Source organism: Camelus dromedarius, chromosome 12 (assembly GCF_036321535.1).
Source record: "Camelus dromedarius isolate mCamDro1 chromosome 12, mCamDro1.pat, whole genome shotgun sequence".
Classification (NCBI taxonomy): Eukaryota; Metazoa; Chordata; class Mammalia; order Artiodactyla; family Camelidae; genus Camelus; species Camelus dromedarius.
Window position 1 is genome coordinate 39708278 of NC_087447.1, and position 13327 is coordinate 39721604.

Sequence of the window (13327 nt, forward strand, 5' to 3'; positions counted from 1 at the left end):
GGCAAGTCCAACTCCTGTGCTCCCCTGGCTGGGGGACTCAGGCCAGCAAGTGGGGAAGACTGGCCAGGGAGGACTGGCCCAGAGATGCCTTCCTCCTCATCTTCTCTAGTCCTCACAACTCAGCAGTCCAGGGTTCCTCAGTAGGCCTGGCATCCCAGCAAGAAAGGAGGCACCCTTGGAGCTGTCCTAAGCAAGGAACCTCAGGATATCTGCTCTTAAAAGGAGAAGGTCATTGTTCATCAGTCACTCTGCCCAAGATGCCTATAGGATCGCAGGGCACCAGAATCTTCCGGACATCTTTCTGGCCACCATCAAGGCCAGCCTTGTGATCTAGGATCCTCCCCACTGCGATATTTGAGAAGCTTTCTTCCTGCCAGCAGTGGGCCAGGTGCCCTGAAGATCGGTGGCCAAGAACAGGCTTCAAAAGGCTAAGTGGAAGGTGACCATCTTCAAAGGGCCCTCAGACTTCCCAGAAAGCTCTGGCACACAGCCCTGACCTCAGGTCAGTGCTTCCTGCCAGTGAACTTGTGATGGCTCCATGAGGGCAGGGGCCATGTCTGTCTGGTTCCCTGCTGTATCCCTGACAACCCCTAGTACGGGGCTAGATGACAGGTGGTGCACAGCACTGATTTGTTGAATTAACTCACAATGACCTCCAGCAAGGAAAGAATGAAAGCACAGTGGAAAGAGCCCAGGTTTGGGAGTCAGACAGACCTGGTTTTCAAACCGTCCAGCTGTACCATTTATACCGGTCACACACAGGCCACCTTATCCCTCTTGGCCTCGGCCTCACCCTCTACCAAGCGGGGGTCACAACGGTCACCTCAGCGGTTGTGAGCGTGAGGTGGAAATTGTACGTAACTCAGCTCTGGGCGGACAGTACTTGCTTTTAGCTCAGAAGCACTCATACAGCCCTCCCTGTATGCCAGACACCGTTCACATGTGGTACAGGGATCCCAGAACACAATTAATTCATGTAATTCTTACAATGATTCCATGAAGTAAGACCTACTTAAATCTCTTTTGCAGTTGAGCAAATGGAGGCACAGAGAAGAAAAAAGGAACTTGCTCAGAGGCTGATGTCTCGAAGGGGCAGGGCCAGGCTTCACATCAATTCCGAAGGCCAAAATTTTAGGTGCTACACTTGGTTGTCTCTAAAGCAAGCAGTCAGTGAGTGTTAGCGCCTGTCCCTAATTTGACTATGGGGGCTACCTGACCACACAGCCAGACGAGGGTTTTCAGGTGCGACAGAGACACATGCAGACACTCCCACAGCTCACTGTTTTGTTCTGTCTGGTTTAGAGCTGTGGCCTGCTCCCATGAAATTCACCTCCAGACAGCTGTGCTGATCAAGGACCTCTCTGCCAACCTGTCCTCCTGCTATCGCCTCCACAACTATCTGCCAGAGCAAGAGACACACAGCGATGTAAAACTAAGAAAGAACAAGGAAAAAGCAAACACAGAGAAAGAGAGGGAGAGAGCGTGCAAGCTCTCAGGAGCAGCCAAAGGAGGGCTGCCCTCCTTCTCATCACCCCTGAGAACAACTGTCGACCCAGAGGGTGCCCCAGGCAGAAGTAATCTGTCCACATGGAGACCAACCACATAAAGGCTCAGCTTCCCCGCAGACCCAGGGAGCAGAGGGAAAATTAAGCCATCTCTTCTAATGGCTCAAACCTCATCATGAAGAAAGCCTTCCCTTTTTCCCCTCTATAAGATTGCATCTGCCCCACTGCCAACCACAGAGGAGATTTCATTACCAAAGTAAATCAGTGCTGCACTTGACCTTGCTTCTCCAAAGGCTCAGAATTAGTGACATCACAGTACTCTACAGATGCTCAGAAATATCAGAACAACCCCCTCAAGTCAAAAACACTTGGTATTTCACTAAAAGGCTTTAAATTATTTTGATTTTACTCCAAGGAATCCAAAAATGCTTTCAATGTTTTCATTTTCTAAATGCTTAAGAGAAAAAGTATGCTCTTAGGACCTTCAGAAATCTGACTCCTGGTCTGGTTTGTGTCCTGATTCACGCGTGATAAAACAGGGAACAGGCCAGAAGCCGAGGAACAGTAGCTCTGGCCCCATACTGCTCACATGACTCAGCCCCCGAGTGGCAGGGCCTCACTGTAGGGGTTCCCAAATCAACCTTCCATCCTCCTCAGAGTTACCAGCAGGTGACAGGTGCCTCCCGGGCACCTGGGGCAATACTTCTTAGGGGGTCCAGTCTCCATCTCCCACAGTCCTGATAACCACCACGTTTCCCTTCCAAAGCAGCAGCAGCACAGCTCCTCCACGGTGGCCAAAGAGAGGGAGCGGAAAGGGATGTTTTCTCCCCAAGGCAGCTGCCTGGAGATGGAGGTGGCTTCAGGAGCACTGCAGCAAACACACCTCCTGCACCCCGAGTCAGACACAAGATCTTGCACTCTAACTCCTAATGCTGCTTGCTCAAAAGGATTGCCCCATTTTAAAACAAGCTGGTCACTAACACAGTCAGGAATGCTGATTTGAGGAAACAAAGAATCCATACGTCAAGAACATGCGCTCTCAGGAAGCCCTCAAAACCCGGTAACTCTCAGTATTAAAAATGGGCTCTTTTTTTTTTCTATCTTTTTTTAAAATTGTAAATGGTATTGTGTTTCATTTTTTTCCTCCTTTTTCAGTTTTATTAGGTAGAATTATTACAGTTCGACTGCACATACACATTATACTGCGTGTAAATACACATACACAGTATACTGCATTTTTTTTGGTTTACATATATGCACTTCTTATTGCTTCTAAGAACAGATTAGCTCTTTCACTTTTTAAACTTACATAGTTATCAAAGGAATAAAGCCAACCCCAAAATAAGACGGGCCTTCTTATAATAACCTTTAATGAAAAAAGAATATGAAAACGAATATACGTATGTATATGTATGACTGGGACATTGTGCTGTACCCCCGAGATTGACACACTGTAACCGACTGTACTTCAATAAAAAAAAAAAAAAAGATGGCTCCACAACCAGCACCACGTTTGTCAACAGACAAATGTGATCCCTCACACCCAGGTACAAGCCACAAAAATCTCAGCATCATAACATGTATACATTCCAAGAGCTACAAACTTCATCTACTTTACCCTGTTTTTTTCCACAGGAGAGAAAACTGAGACACAGACCAAGCGTAAGACCGTTCAAGTTTACTGGTGGACAACTCAAACCCAGAGCCTCTTGCAGTTCTCTTTCCTAGCCTACTGCCTCGGACCCCCGTTACCAACAAGAGCTCTGACACAATCATTTTCACACACACAAAACACTATTTTTATAATGGAGTTAAAGGCAAATTGGTTCAATCTACCATGGCTGCTACCTATAAAGTAAAATCAATGGAGAGAAAAAACAAAACCTGAGTTTAAAAAAAATTAATTTCCCTTTTGAACTATGTTCTTATTCTTAGCTCAAAAAACCTGGTTCCTAAAGGGACAGTGCCTTCCCCAGTAGTCCCAGTGAGAAATGAAAGCCAGTACTTGTTTTCAACCAGCATGTCCAACACTAGGCCAGTATTTTCGATGGAAACAATTTCTGGGTAAACAAACGGGGGTTGTACAAGGTAGAGTGGCCCAAAGTCACTACTCCTAACAAATCAGCTTCAAAGATTGAAGTGCTTTTCTCTGCCTTTAAAATAGGGAAGGTGCATTTTTAGGGATGAAACAAGACCCTGAAAGCAAACAGCCAGGCTGGGGAAGGGCAGCCGAGGAAAGACGCAGGCCCTGAAACTTTCTGCTCTGGGCAGCTGAGATTTTTCACCCTGATTCCATTTCACCAGACATGAGGAGGCTTCTCTGGCTGCAAAGGATCACATGAGAGCATAAAACAAATACTGAAGGTTTGGGTTCTCTCTCTCCCCCGTGTGTGTGACACCAATTGGCCAAGAGACAGAGACTCTAACGCTGCAGAAAGCAAAATTTCCCTTGTTTCCATTACATCATCCAAGCTGGAGACGGGGAGGGCAGGGCGGGGGGCACAGCTGGTGGCAGCTGCACCACCATCTGCTTTCTCCTCGGCAGTGTGTGCTAGTTTGTGCTGCAGCCTCCTACGGCTCCTGATGGTGGAGGCGCTGTATTAAAGGTACAACACCCTATTATGGAAAAGATTTCATATTATTTAGAAATACATCACTCCCGTGATAAGTTAACAACCTCTGGTAGGCTGCTGAGCCGGTTCTCTTTGAGTTTAGGTTATTTGTTTGCATCTCTTTAGACTCAGCCACAGTGCAAACTCTGTCAACTCAATGTGCCCAATTAGACAAGCAGAATGAACACAAAACCACCTGTCATCTGCTTCCCAAAAGGGAAGCAGCCAAACAGGACAGGTCAGCAGCTGGAAGCCTTTAGGGAAGGTGTAGGGAAAGTCCCAACCCAGTGTACCAGCTCCAGATTAGTGAAGGGGTGCGTGCTGCCACCTTTGGCATCCGCAGCCCTCTGGTCAACCGGTCTTGTCCTCTTGGAGTTCAGAACACACTGTGCAGGGTCCTCATGTAGAAGGGGAGACTGGTGAGAGCAGCTTGGGGGTCAGTGCCTTGTCTGGCCACTCAAATGCAAACTGGCAACACAGCAGCAAACTGGTGGTTCAAGGTCAGATAGAGTCCAGGGAAATGTTTTATTTGGCCTATACGGGTTTGCATTTAAAAAAAAAAGTGCTGGCTTTTAAAAATGAGTAGATTTCATACCTAAACACCTAGCTTGCCAGATATGGCAGCACCAGGCTCCATTTCTACGCGGCTCCAGTTAGTTATCTGGAGCTCAGCAGCAGCACATCTTTCAGATGGGGCGTACAGTCAGGAGAACTGGTCCCCACAGCTGGCATCTGCATATGCCACTGCAACTGCCTCTGCTCCTACCAGGCCCTTGGGAGCTTCTGCTGTAACACTGCTGACCACCGAGAAGCAGCAGCCCCAGGGAATGATTTCCTTTATTGACTCTCCTCTTCAGTTGAGATTTCGTCCCTTGGATGGCCAACTAAAATTCTACAAAGATCATTCAATCCAATACAAGGAGTGGGTCTCAGCAGAAGGCTAGCTACAGCGATCCCTTCCCACAAAAGCAGGCTGCAGCATTTCGCAGAGGCATTTCAGATCACTTACCATACATCTTGCCTTCATCCGATAAGATGATTTTCCTCCTCCCACATGGCGGATAGATAGCCAGGGCTTCCTGAAAGCTCTGCTCAATGTCGGGGCTCCAGACCCCTTCCGCATCATTGTCAATGGGCTTATCCGCAGAGTCACTCATCCTTTCCATGTTTTCGGCAGGGCTCTCACTGCCGCTCCAGCTGCTGGGCTCAATTTTGGCGGTTGGATTTTCCAAGCCGAAGCCTGGAGCCTTTTCAAGAAAATAAACCTGAGAGAGAAATCAAAGAATACTATGGTGAGGATGAGGGAACCATCAAAAGACTGCTCTTGGTGGTTCTGCTGCACATTCTTCAGTGGCCAGCTTTGCTTGGAGAATAACTCCTAGGAGAGAATATAGAACTTTGGAGATCCAAGTGGCTTTTGTTCATTTTGTATTACGTTAGGCACTCATACAGAAATGCAATGGCAGGCAGAAGCTGGATAATCTTCACAGATGACAGGAAATTTTCATCTGTGAATTGTACTCACTCTGAGTTGCAAGTTCACAGTGAATCATGCCAAACCATTTACTAAGTAAGTATCTACTATCTACCAGGAGCACTTTGCTCGATGATAATCAAATCTCCAGAGCAGAACAAGTTGCTTAAAAGAAAATAAAGTAAAACAAAAGATGTCTGCCTCACTGTGGCAACTGGTATGATAACTGTGAAATGTCAAACCATCCCACTGTTTGTCACTGGGATCACCAAGATGCAGGATGCTGGCAGAATGCAGGACGGAGGAAAGGAGGTTATTTTGTTATCACAAATACTCATTCTACAGACAGCAATGCCAGCTGACCTAGACCTGCTATTCTATAGCATTTGATCTGCAGGGCTTTCTACCCTGTACAGTCAGGGCACTTTGCCACTCTCAGCTGCTAGACTGCGGCCTTGAAGGAGGGACCAAGTTGTCCCCACTCCTGTTTTCCCTGCAACCACCACCACAAGTGGCCAGCACATTTGCAGAAATGTTTTACACCCACATGGGGCACTTCATCAGGTAGCCTCCTGGGAATTCCTGATCACATGAAAACTGTGCGGGAGGCTTTCATTTATTTTTCTGAAGCACTGACAGTTATAGAGCCAAAAGAAATCTTTCTCTAAGATTTATTCCCCTTAAATTATGCATGTAACCTATGGTCATGAAAGGATAAGCTTTCCAAACAAATGTCAAACTGGCACAAACACCAATGTGAAAATGATCTAATCCAGTCCCCCTGCTGTCTGCCCACTAACATGTCGATATTCCTTTGTTGAAAAGGCATCAGATCATTCATGAAAAGACTCCCCCAAAAGGGGGATAAGAATTGCTCCCAGAGACTGATGGAAGAGGGGAGGCACAGGGCCCGAGTAGGGAGAGCTTAGTGTGTTCTCCATTCCAGCCCCTTCTGCCACCTCAAGTCCACGGGACCTTTCAACAGAGGCAGCCAGGAGGGAAGCAGATGTGGGCGGCCCCACTAGGTACCAGGCACTACTCTGTATTCCAGGGCAGTCACCCCTGAAAGCAAGCACCCGGCCTCCTTTCCCTCTCTCTCCCAGCTGAATCCCTTTTCCCGCCCTCCCCCACCTGCGTACATCAACAGACTCCAGGTGCAGAAACTCTGAGGCGCAGGAACATTACACAATAAATGGTCTAACCAGTGGGTGCTTTTGGCTCTGTACCCTGACAGCTTTTTAGATTTGGCAGCACCTGGATAAAAGAAACCCCCAGGTTGTCTGCCTTTAAATACTGCCACTGATCCATCTTTCAAAGAACTTGTCAGCAAAATATTTACTACTTCTTACCAACACATGTACACTGACACAGGACTTTAAAAACCGCCGAATGTTAAAGATATAAATTATGCCACAAGAAAGGGTTTTGTGATTGCCCTTCAGATGAACTCTGCAGTGTGGGCCTTTTGAATTCTCAAATTATTGGATTCATTTTTTGGTTGGGATCTAAGCATCTTATAAAATTCAAGCTGAATTACATGCTACCCTCGAGTCTGTTCTAGCTCTGAAGCAGTTTATTAGTGAAATTACGAGAATACAAGTGAATTCTCTGAGCAGTGGCTAGCCGCCCACCATCTCCCTCTGCCCCGACCCCAAAACAAAACAAAACAAAACAAACAAAAACAGACACATACCAGGGGGAAAAAAAAAAACCACAGGCCAGTCCTTAGCTCTGGGCAGCTCAAAGCAGCATGAATTCGCTCCAGGGAGGCACATTTTAAGATTAAACTCTGGGTGGGGCCAGCGCTCGATCACTATGGTAGAGGAGTGGAATCCAGGGGACCAGGGGATCTTTATTTGACTAAAAAGGACATCACCATATAATTGAAAGCCTCAGAGCCTCCAGACCCAAACACAACACCTTCTAATCCAATGCCTGAAGTCCCCTCTGACATCTCTCATCTATTGGTCAATGTCTGCCTGAACATCACCAGTGACAAGGAACCCACCACCTCCCCAACACCACCTTCTCTGTTTTCTTTTCACCACATGCTGAAATTATTCCATCTATTAAGCTAAAACTCACCTGGTTAAGTTCTACCTGTCTGTCCCTTGAGGTTCTATCTACCCCTTGGGAAAGCAAATCTCCCCCAAGACACCCATTTATATATGACAAAAGCAGCTCTCAGTCTCCTGACTGTGTTCCAGACTAGACACAATTCACATCACCCATCAGCTCAGCCCAATTTGCCCACAACCTTCAATAAATGACACTCAGAGGTAGAGTTACAATCCATAAAACCTCTAAGCCCCCACACTCTAAGTGCTGTTCCTGAATTCCATCTCTTCAGCAATCGGTTTAGGAGCTAAAATCAGAAATTTATATTAATTCTACTAAATTCCATTATTTTTAGCCTTAGCCAATAGCCCAAAACTGGTAAGATCTTTCTGAATCAAAATTGCCAACCTTAGTGTCCCCAGACACTGAACAACCTCTAAAGGTATTACACACGGGGAGGGGGTTAGACCTGTTCTGTGGGAAGTTCCAAAGAAGATTCTGGCTCAACATAAGGAAAGATTTCCTGCTAGTTGAACTGTTCAACAAGGGTTAGACTGCCTTATAAGACAGGCAGCAGAGCCGTGCAGACAACCCCTTCAATTTACCTCTAAAGCCGAGAGTCCCTGGCTGTTTGGGGAATGCAGTATTAGCTAGCCTTAATTGATCTGTCCACTCCGGAGGCACAGGCGCTGTTCTAAACGTTCAAGTGTTTTTATTCATTTACTGCAAAGGGAAGAACTCCGTGTCCAGGCTCTTGCCATTTGGTCAACTGGAGCTCAGCGGGATGGAATTACCTACTCTGGACGAGGGCCAGGACACAGCCCCAGAAGCTACCAGATACATAATCCACAGACTTATACAGGCCTTTGGTTTTACAACCTAATTGTAAGATGAGGCCCTGTATGGGCAGAGAGATTCCGATCACAAGACTGGGGCTAGCTGAGAAAAGCTCCTCGTACTGGATACCAAAATAACCATTCTGGCATTCCATCCCTCAGTTTCCTTCCAGCCTAGATCAAAATCCACCTCATCCTGGAAACCAACCTTGTATCCAGTGGCTGTGAGTGCATCAGCCACACATTAGGAGTATCCTAAAAATGTATGGAATTGGTTAACCACCACCCAACCTACCTGGCTTCTGAATGCGCAGTAACAAGCACCGGCTCGTTACCAACAAGACCTCATCAAGTGAGTGACGCACAGCGTATCTGTGCCTGCAGAGCTGACGTCTTCACCTCCTCGTACAGCCTGGGAGCAAGGGGGTCAACTTTCACTTACTTCAGTAAGTGAAGAAGAACACAGTATTGGGGGTTGGGGGAGAGGGCTGTGATACGAAGACTCAAATTGATCTGGGTTCCAAATCTGGCTCACCCATTAGCCAGGCAGCCCAGGCTAAATCAGTTAATCTCTGGAAGCTCAGGTTTTAATTTATACAATGAAAATAATAAATTAAATGCAATTCCAACACAGAAGAATCATTAAGGGGTAGAGGGACTCTACCCTATCAGGTTGCCATAAAGATCTGGTGAGACAGTGAGTGAAGCTGCCCTGTCATCTGTAAAACCAGACTTGTTTTCAAGTCCATCATCTCTAGACAGTGGTATGGACCTTGTGATGCCCAAACACCTACTGATAATGGGATGGAAAAGAAAGGAAGGAGCGTCCCTAATGGTTCCCTCTGGGAAATAAACTTGAAGGATCAGTCTTCCTTAAGATCTTCAGGTGCCTAAATGGAAATTTTAAATTGGTAACAAACACTTTTATTTCTAATGCACACGTTCAATAGTTTTCATACTCTTCTGGGAAGTCTGGTTCAGGGGAATAATCCTAAATCTAAATGAATGCCTAGAAAGAAAAAGAGAAGGGAATTCTTGTTTGTTGAAAACATACTGTGTAGCCCCCAGGTGCCTCAGTTTCCATCATTAACACTTTTCTAAAAGCTCCTTTTTCCCCGAAACTCTTCCCAGCCACACTAGAACAAACTCCAAAAATAGGTGTTACCAGTAATGCAACTATTTCTGCTACCTGCCCCAATGGCCATATTCCCTAAATGGTTCATCCTTTTTCACAGTTACCCTCTGACAACTTCAAGAAGGGTAAGTGAGCACACTGGAATGACATCATATATACACACACACACACACACACACACACACACACACACACACACATATATTCAACCAACATGTGTTTTAATATAAAAGTCTAGGGGAAGAAGGGAGTAGGTTAGCTAGCCAAATGCAGATGCTTCTGACACCAACTCTATTCTAGGGGCGTATGCACAAGGGGTAGGACATAGGACACAGGAATCGGCTGCTCCCTTCATCTTAATTCCTGTGGGTCTCATAATGTAAGCATCTCACCCACTTACGGGTGATTTAAAAGCTCTTAAATAAAAGGGTTAATTATAACTAATCCTCAGGATTAATGAAATGTCACTGAACGTGAGCGTCTCAAAAAAAAATCCATACAGCTTATTTTAGCCAATGTCTTTGTACTCTATGAGGCAATAAGAAAAGAACTGGACTGGACATCAGGACTCTTGTTTGGACCTGAGTAGCCCAGGACCACACAGTACTTGCAGCTCTCCATCTACCTAGATTCCACCATTAACACTGAAGGAGACCAAATTCATCATTCATCACCTTGTGCTCCCATAGACTACCTATCATAGAATTCAGTTTACGTTGGTTTATTATCGCTCCCCACACCCACACCCCAATGTCCCTCAGAGCAGGAACTGCTCCCATCACCACAGTATCCCCTGTGCCAGCACAGTACCTGGCATAATAAAATATTCAAAGAAAAGAAGAATGAGCCAACAGCCAAATGGCACAGACATTTTTCAATAACGTGACTGAACCTATCACTCAAGCTTTCCATGAGAAGGGGCAGACTTCCTGTTCCTCACCCTGACCCTGGCCAAGATTTTAATGACCAATAAGAGCCCCAGAGGAAATCACCAAATCAGGAAGATGTGAGAGGACAGACTTATGCCAGGCACAGCTTGTATAACCAAGAGCTGGCTGTCTGATCCAATTTCTTATTTATTAATCATGATTACTGACAACCAAGAGTCTTTCTATGTTAAAGAACCAAATGTAATTGGGTCTTCTTCTACCGCACACAATCCTTATTTGAGTGGGACGGTAATATTTGAGATGTAGTATTTTACCTTCTCTCCTTCTCTTTTCACTTGGCCACTGGAGAAGATGAGAACCAGAAGGTGACAGCTGTAAGAAAAGCTATAAAGGAGGCAAAGTAGCAAAGGTGTAGAGACTGGAAGCCAAAGAGGTGGCCAAGGAAGAAATTTGACAAGGCTAAAAAATGGTAGCAAAGCAAATTTGAGTGAATTACTGAATGAAAAAGGCAACATATAGGGAGTGGCACAGAGAGGAAAGTATATACACACACACACACACACACACACACACACACACACACACACATATATACATATATATAAGTAAGAGTTCAGGGGAATGCGGAAAGAGGTGATGGGTTTAAAAAAAGAAAATCACATAGTTGGAATGGTATTTGTCGTAGACAACTCAACCAAGTATTTGATGGCTTGAAGGTCACTGTGATCTTAGTGAATGCCCACATTTTTCTCAAAAGAGAAAAGCTACTCTTCAATAAAAAGATTAGGGGAAAAAGGTGCTTTACTTCCAAAAAGAACTGGTACTGCAAATCCAAATTCAGCCTTCTCCCACTGAACCAGGTTTCAAGCCCAACTCTGGAAGCTTTCACCTGCAGGGTCTTATTTAATAACTGCACTACCCTCCCTGGGTATTATTTCCACCTGATGAGGTCCAGAGGCTTAAATAAGTTGACCAAAGTCATATATCATTAACAGAGACCCTGCTCCAGATAGAATGTAAATTCCATGGAACAATCAGCCTCGAACTACACTCTCGCTAGACTGAGCTGGAGGCTGGGTTTCTAAGGGAGAGAATGTAAATAGGGCTGAGTTCTCAGCTCTGTCCATGACTGACACCATCAAGCTCCATCTAATTAATTCCTAATGAATAGTGATGATACTGACTCACCTCCTTGGGTACTTGGGAGGAATGCCATGTATTAAAGATGGTTAATCACCTTTGCATATGTAAATGGGGCAAGTTATTATTTTCCTACCATTTCAGACACTAGCCCAACTTGCTAACAAGTGGCCTGAGAAACACAGGTGAGGGTGGTCAGTCTGGAGTCTGAAGGCAGCCTCCAGAGAGACGGAACTGCAGAGTGTAAAGTCATTTCAGAGAGAAAGCAGAACTTTCAGGGAACGCTAACACTGAGAACTGAGGCCACATCTGTGTATAGCCAGTAGCAGCCGGTGAGCCTCAGTGTCACACACTCCAGTTGCCAATAGGTTCCCTCTAATTTCAGAAGGAAGGAGCAGATAATTACTCCTTCTCATTTTCAAAAAATCACTTCGATATCAACAGGATCCATCAACAAGCCAATACCTCTTCAGCAAGACCCTGATGCTGAGCACCCCATCAGAGGACTTAGCATTACCCTCCTGAGATTCCCTGATTAATTCTCCGCTCCATCGGCCCTAAGTACTTGCCCAGGTCACAGCTCAAGAAAGGCTCTGATTGATTTCATGCTATGCAGTTCTGTATTACCAGCCTTGATGGGAATCACCTTCCCCATCCCCTTAATGACTCTGTTAGCCACTGAGAACAGAAATTCCTGCCTCTTCCTTTCCCCTTCACCACCACTGGGCAAGCTAATCACTGCTCTCCTTCAACAGCAGGCTCCTTCAAAAAGACAAGGCCATGCACTCAGGTCCAGGCAGCCTCTGCCATCTGACCATTCCAAGTAAAGGCTTGTATCCAGACAGCGCACCTACGAGGTGAGCGTGAGCTGGATGACACGGCTCACAGCCTAAGTCACAGACCCCTGGAAGGTGGGCTATTTAACTTTAGGAAACACATTTCAAAGCCAGAAACAGAAGCTTCTCTAATGCTCTAAGAGGGGGTGGGGAACATGTCACAAGAGTTAGCAGTAGCTGTCACCAAGCATTTTAAAAGGAAAGTGTACAAGCCCTTTCCCAGGAGCAACAGTCAAAGAAAACCCCGCAAACTAACTCAATTCCGACAGACCTGAAGAGGGAACATACATTTAGGGTAGACTCACCAATCCTCATGTTTACTAAAAACAAAGAAAACAAAAAACAGGAAACTAAAACTCTTTACTCACTAAGTTATGGGTAACGTGACTTCCTTAGTTCGTATAACGTGACTTCCTTAGTTCGTAAGATTCACCATCAGACTAGCAGATACCTCAGCATTTTAAGTGATAATGAGTACAAACTGCAAATCAAAAGTAGATAGTTCACATTTTAAAAGAGATCAACACACCAGATAAATACATACGCTGTGTTCAGTCAAACCCTAAGACAAGCATTTCAGAAGGGTCCATCTCAGCCTCAGGCCAGAGGGAATGCCTACAAATGGGCCTCATGCAAACAAGGTGCTGGTCCCTGGGTGGCAAGTCTATAGGTCATGCCTGGGGTGTCACCCTTCTTATGAAAGCTGATGGAGACTCATTCAATGTTTCCCAGTCCATTGCCAGCCAGTTTAATGATATGTTGGCTCTGGACGGACTCTGAGCCCCAGCCGCTGACCTGCCCAGATGCAGCTCCTTCGGCTATTAGGAATCCTAACTCTGCG

General features: G+C 45.7%; 1 protein-coding gene across 5 annotated transcripts in view; it reads right to left on the reverse strand.

Moving 5' to 3' along the window:
- Positions 1-13327, reverse strand: part of TEAD1 (TEA domain transcription factor 1) — a 244209-nt gene that overhangs the window by 158281 nt on the left and 72601 nt on the right. For all 5 annotated transcript variants that reach the window (XM_031460006.2, XM_064492570.1, XM_064492569.1 and 2 more), the window contains exon 2: positions 5127-5382. In XM_031460006.2, coding sequence (XP_031315866.1) covers positions 5127-5283 — 157 coding nt within the window. In that variant the 5' untranslated portion in view covers positions 5284-5382. The remainder of the gene's footprint in view (positions 1-5126; positions 5383-13327) is intronic.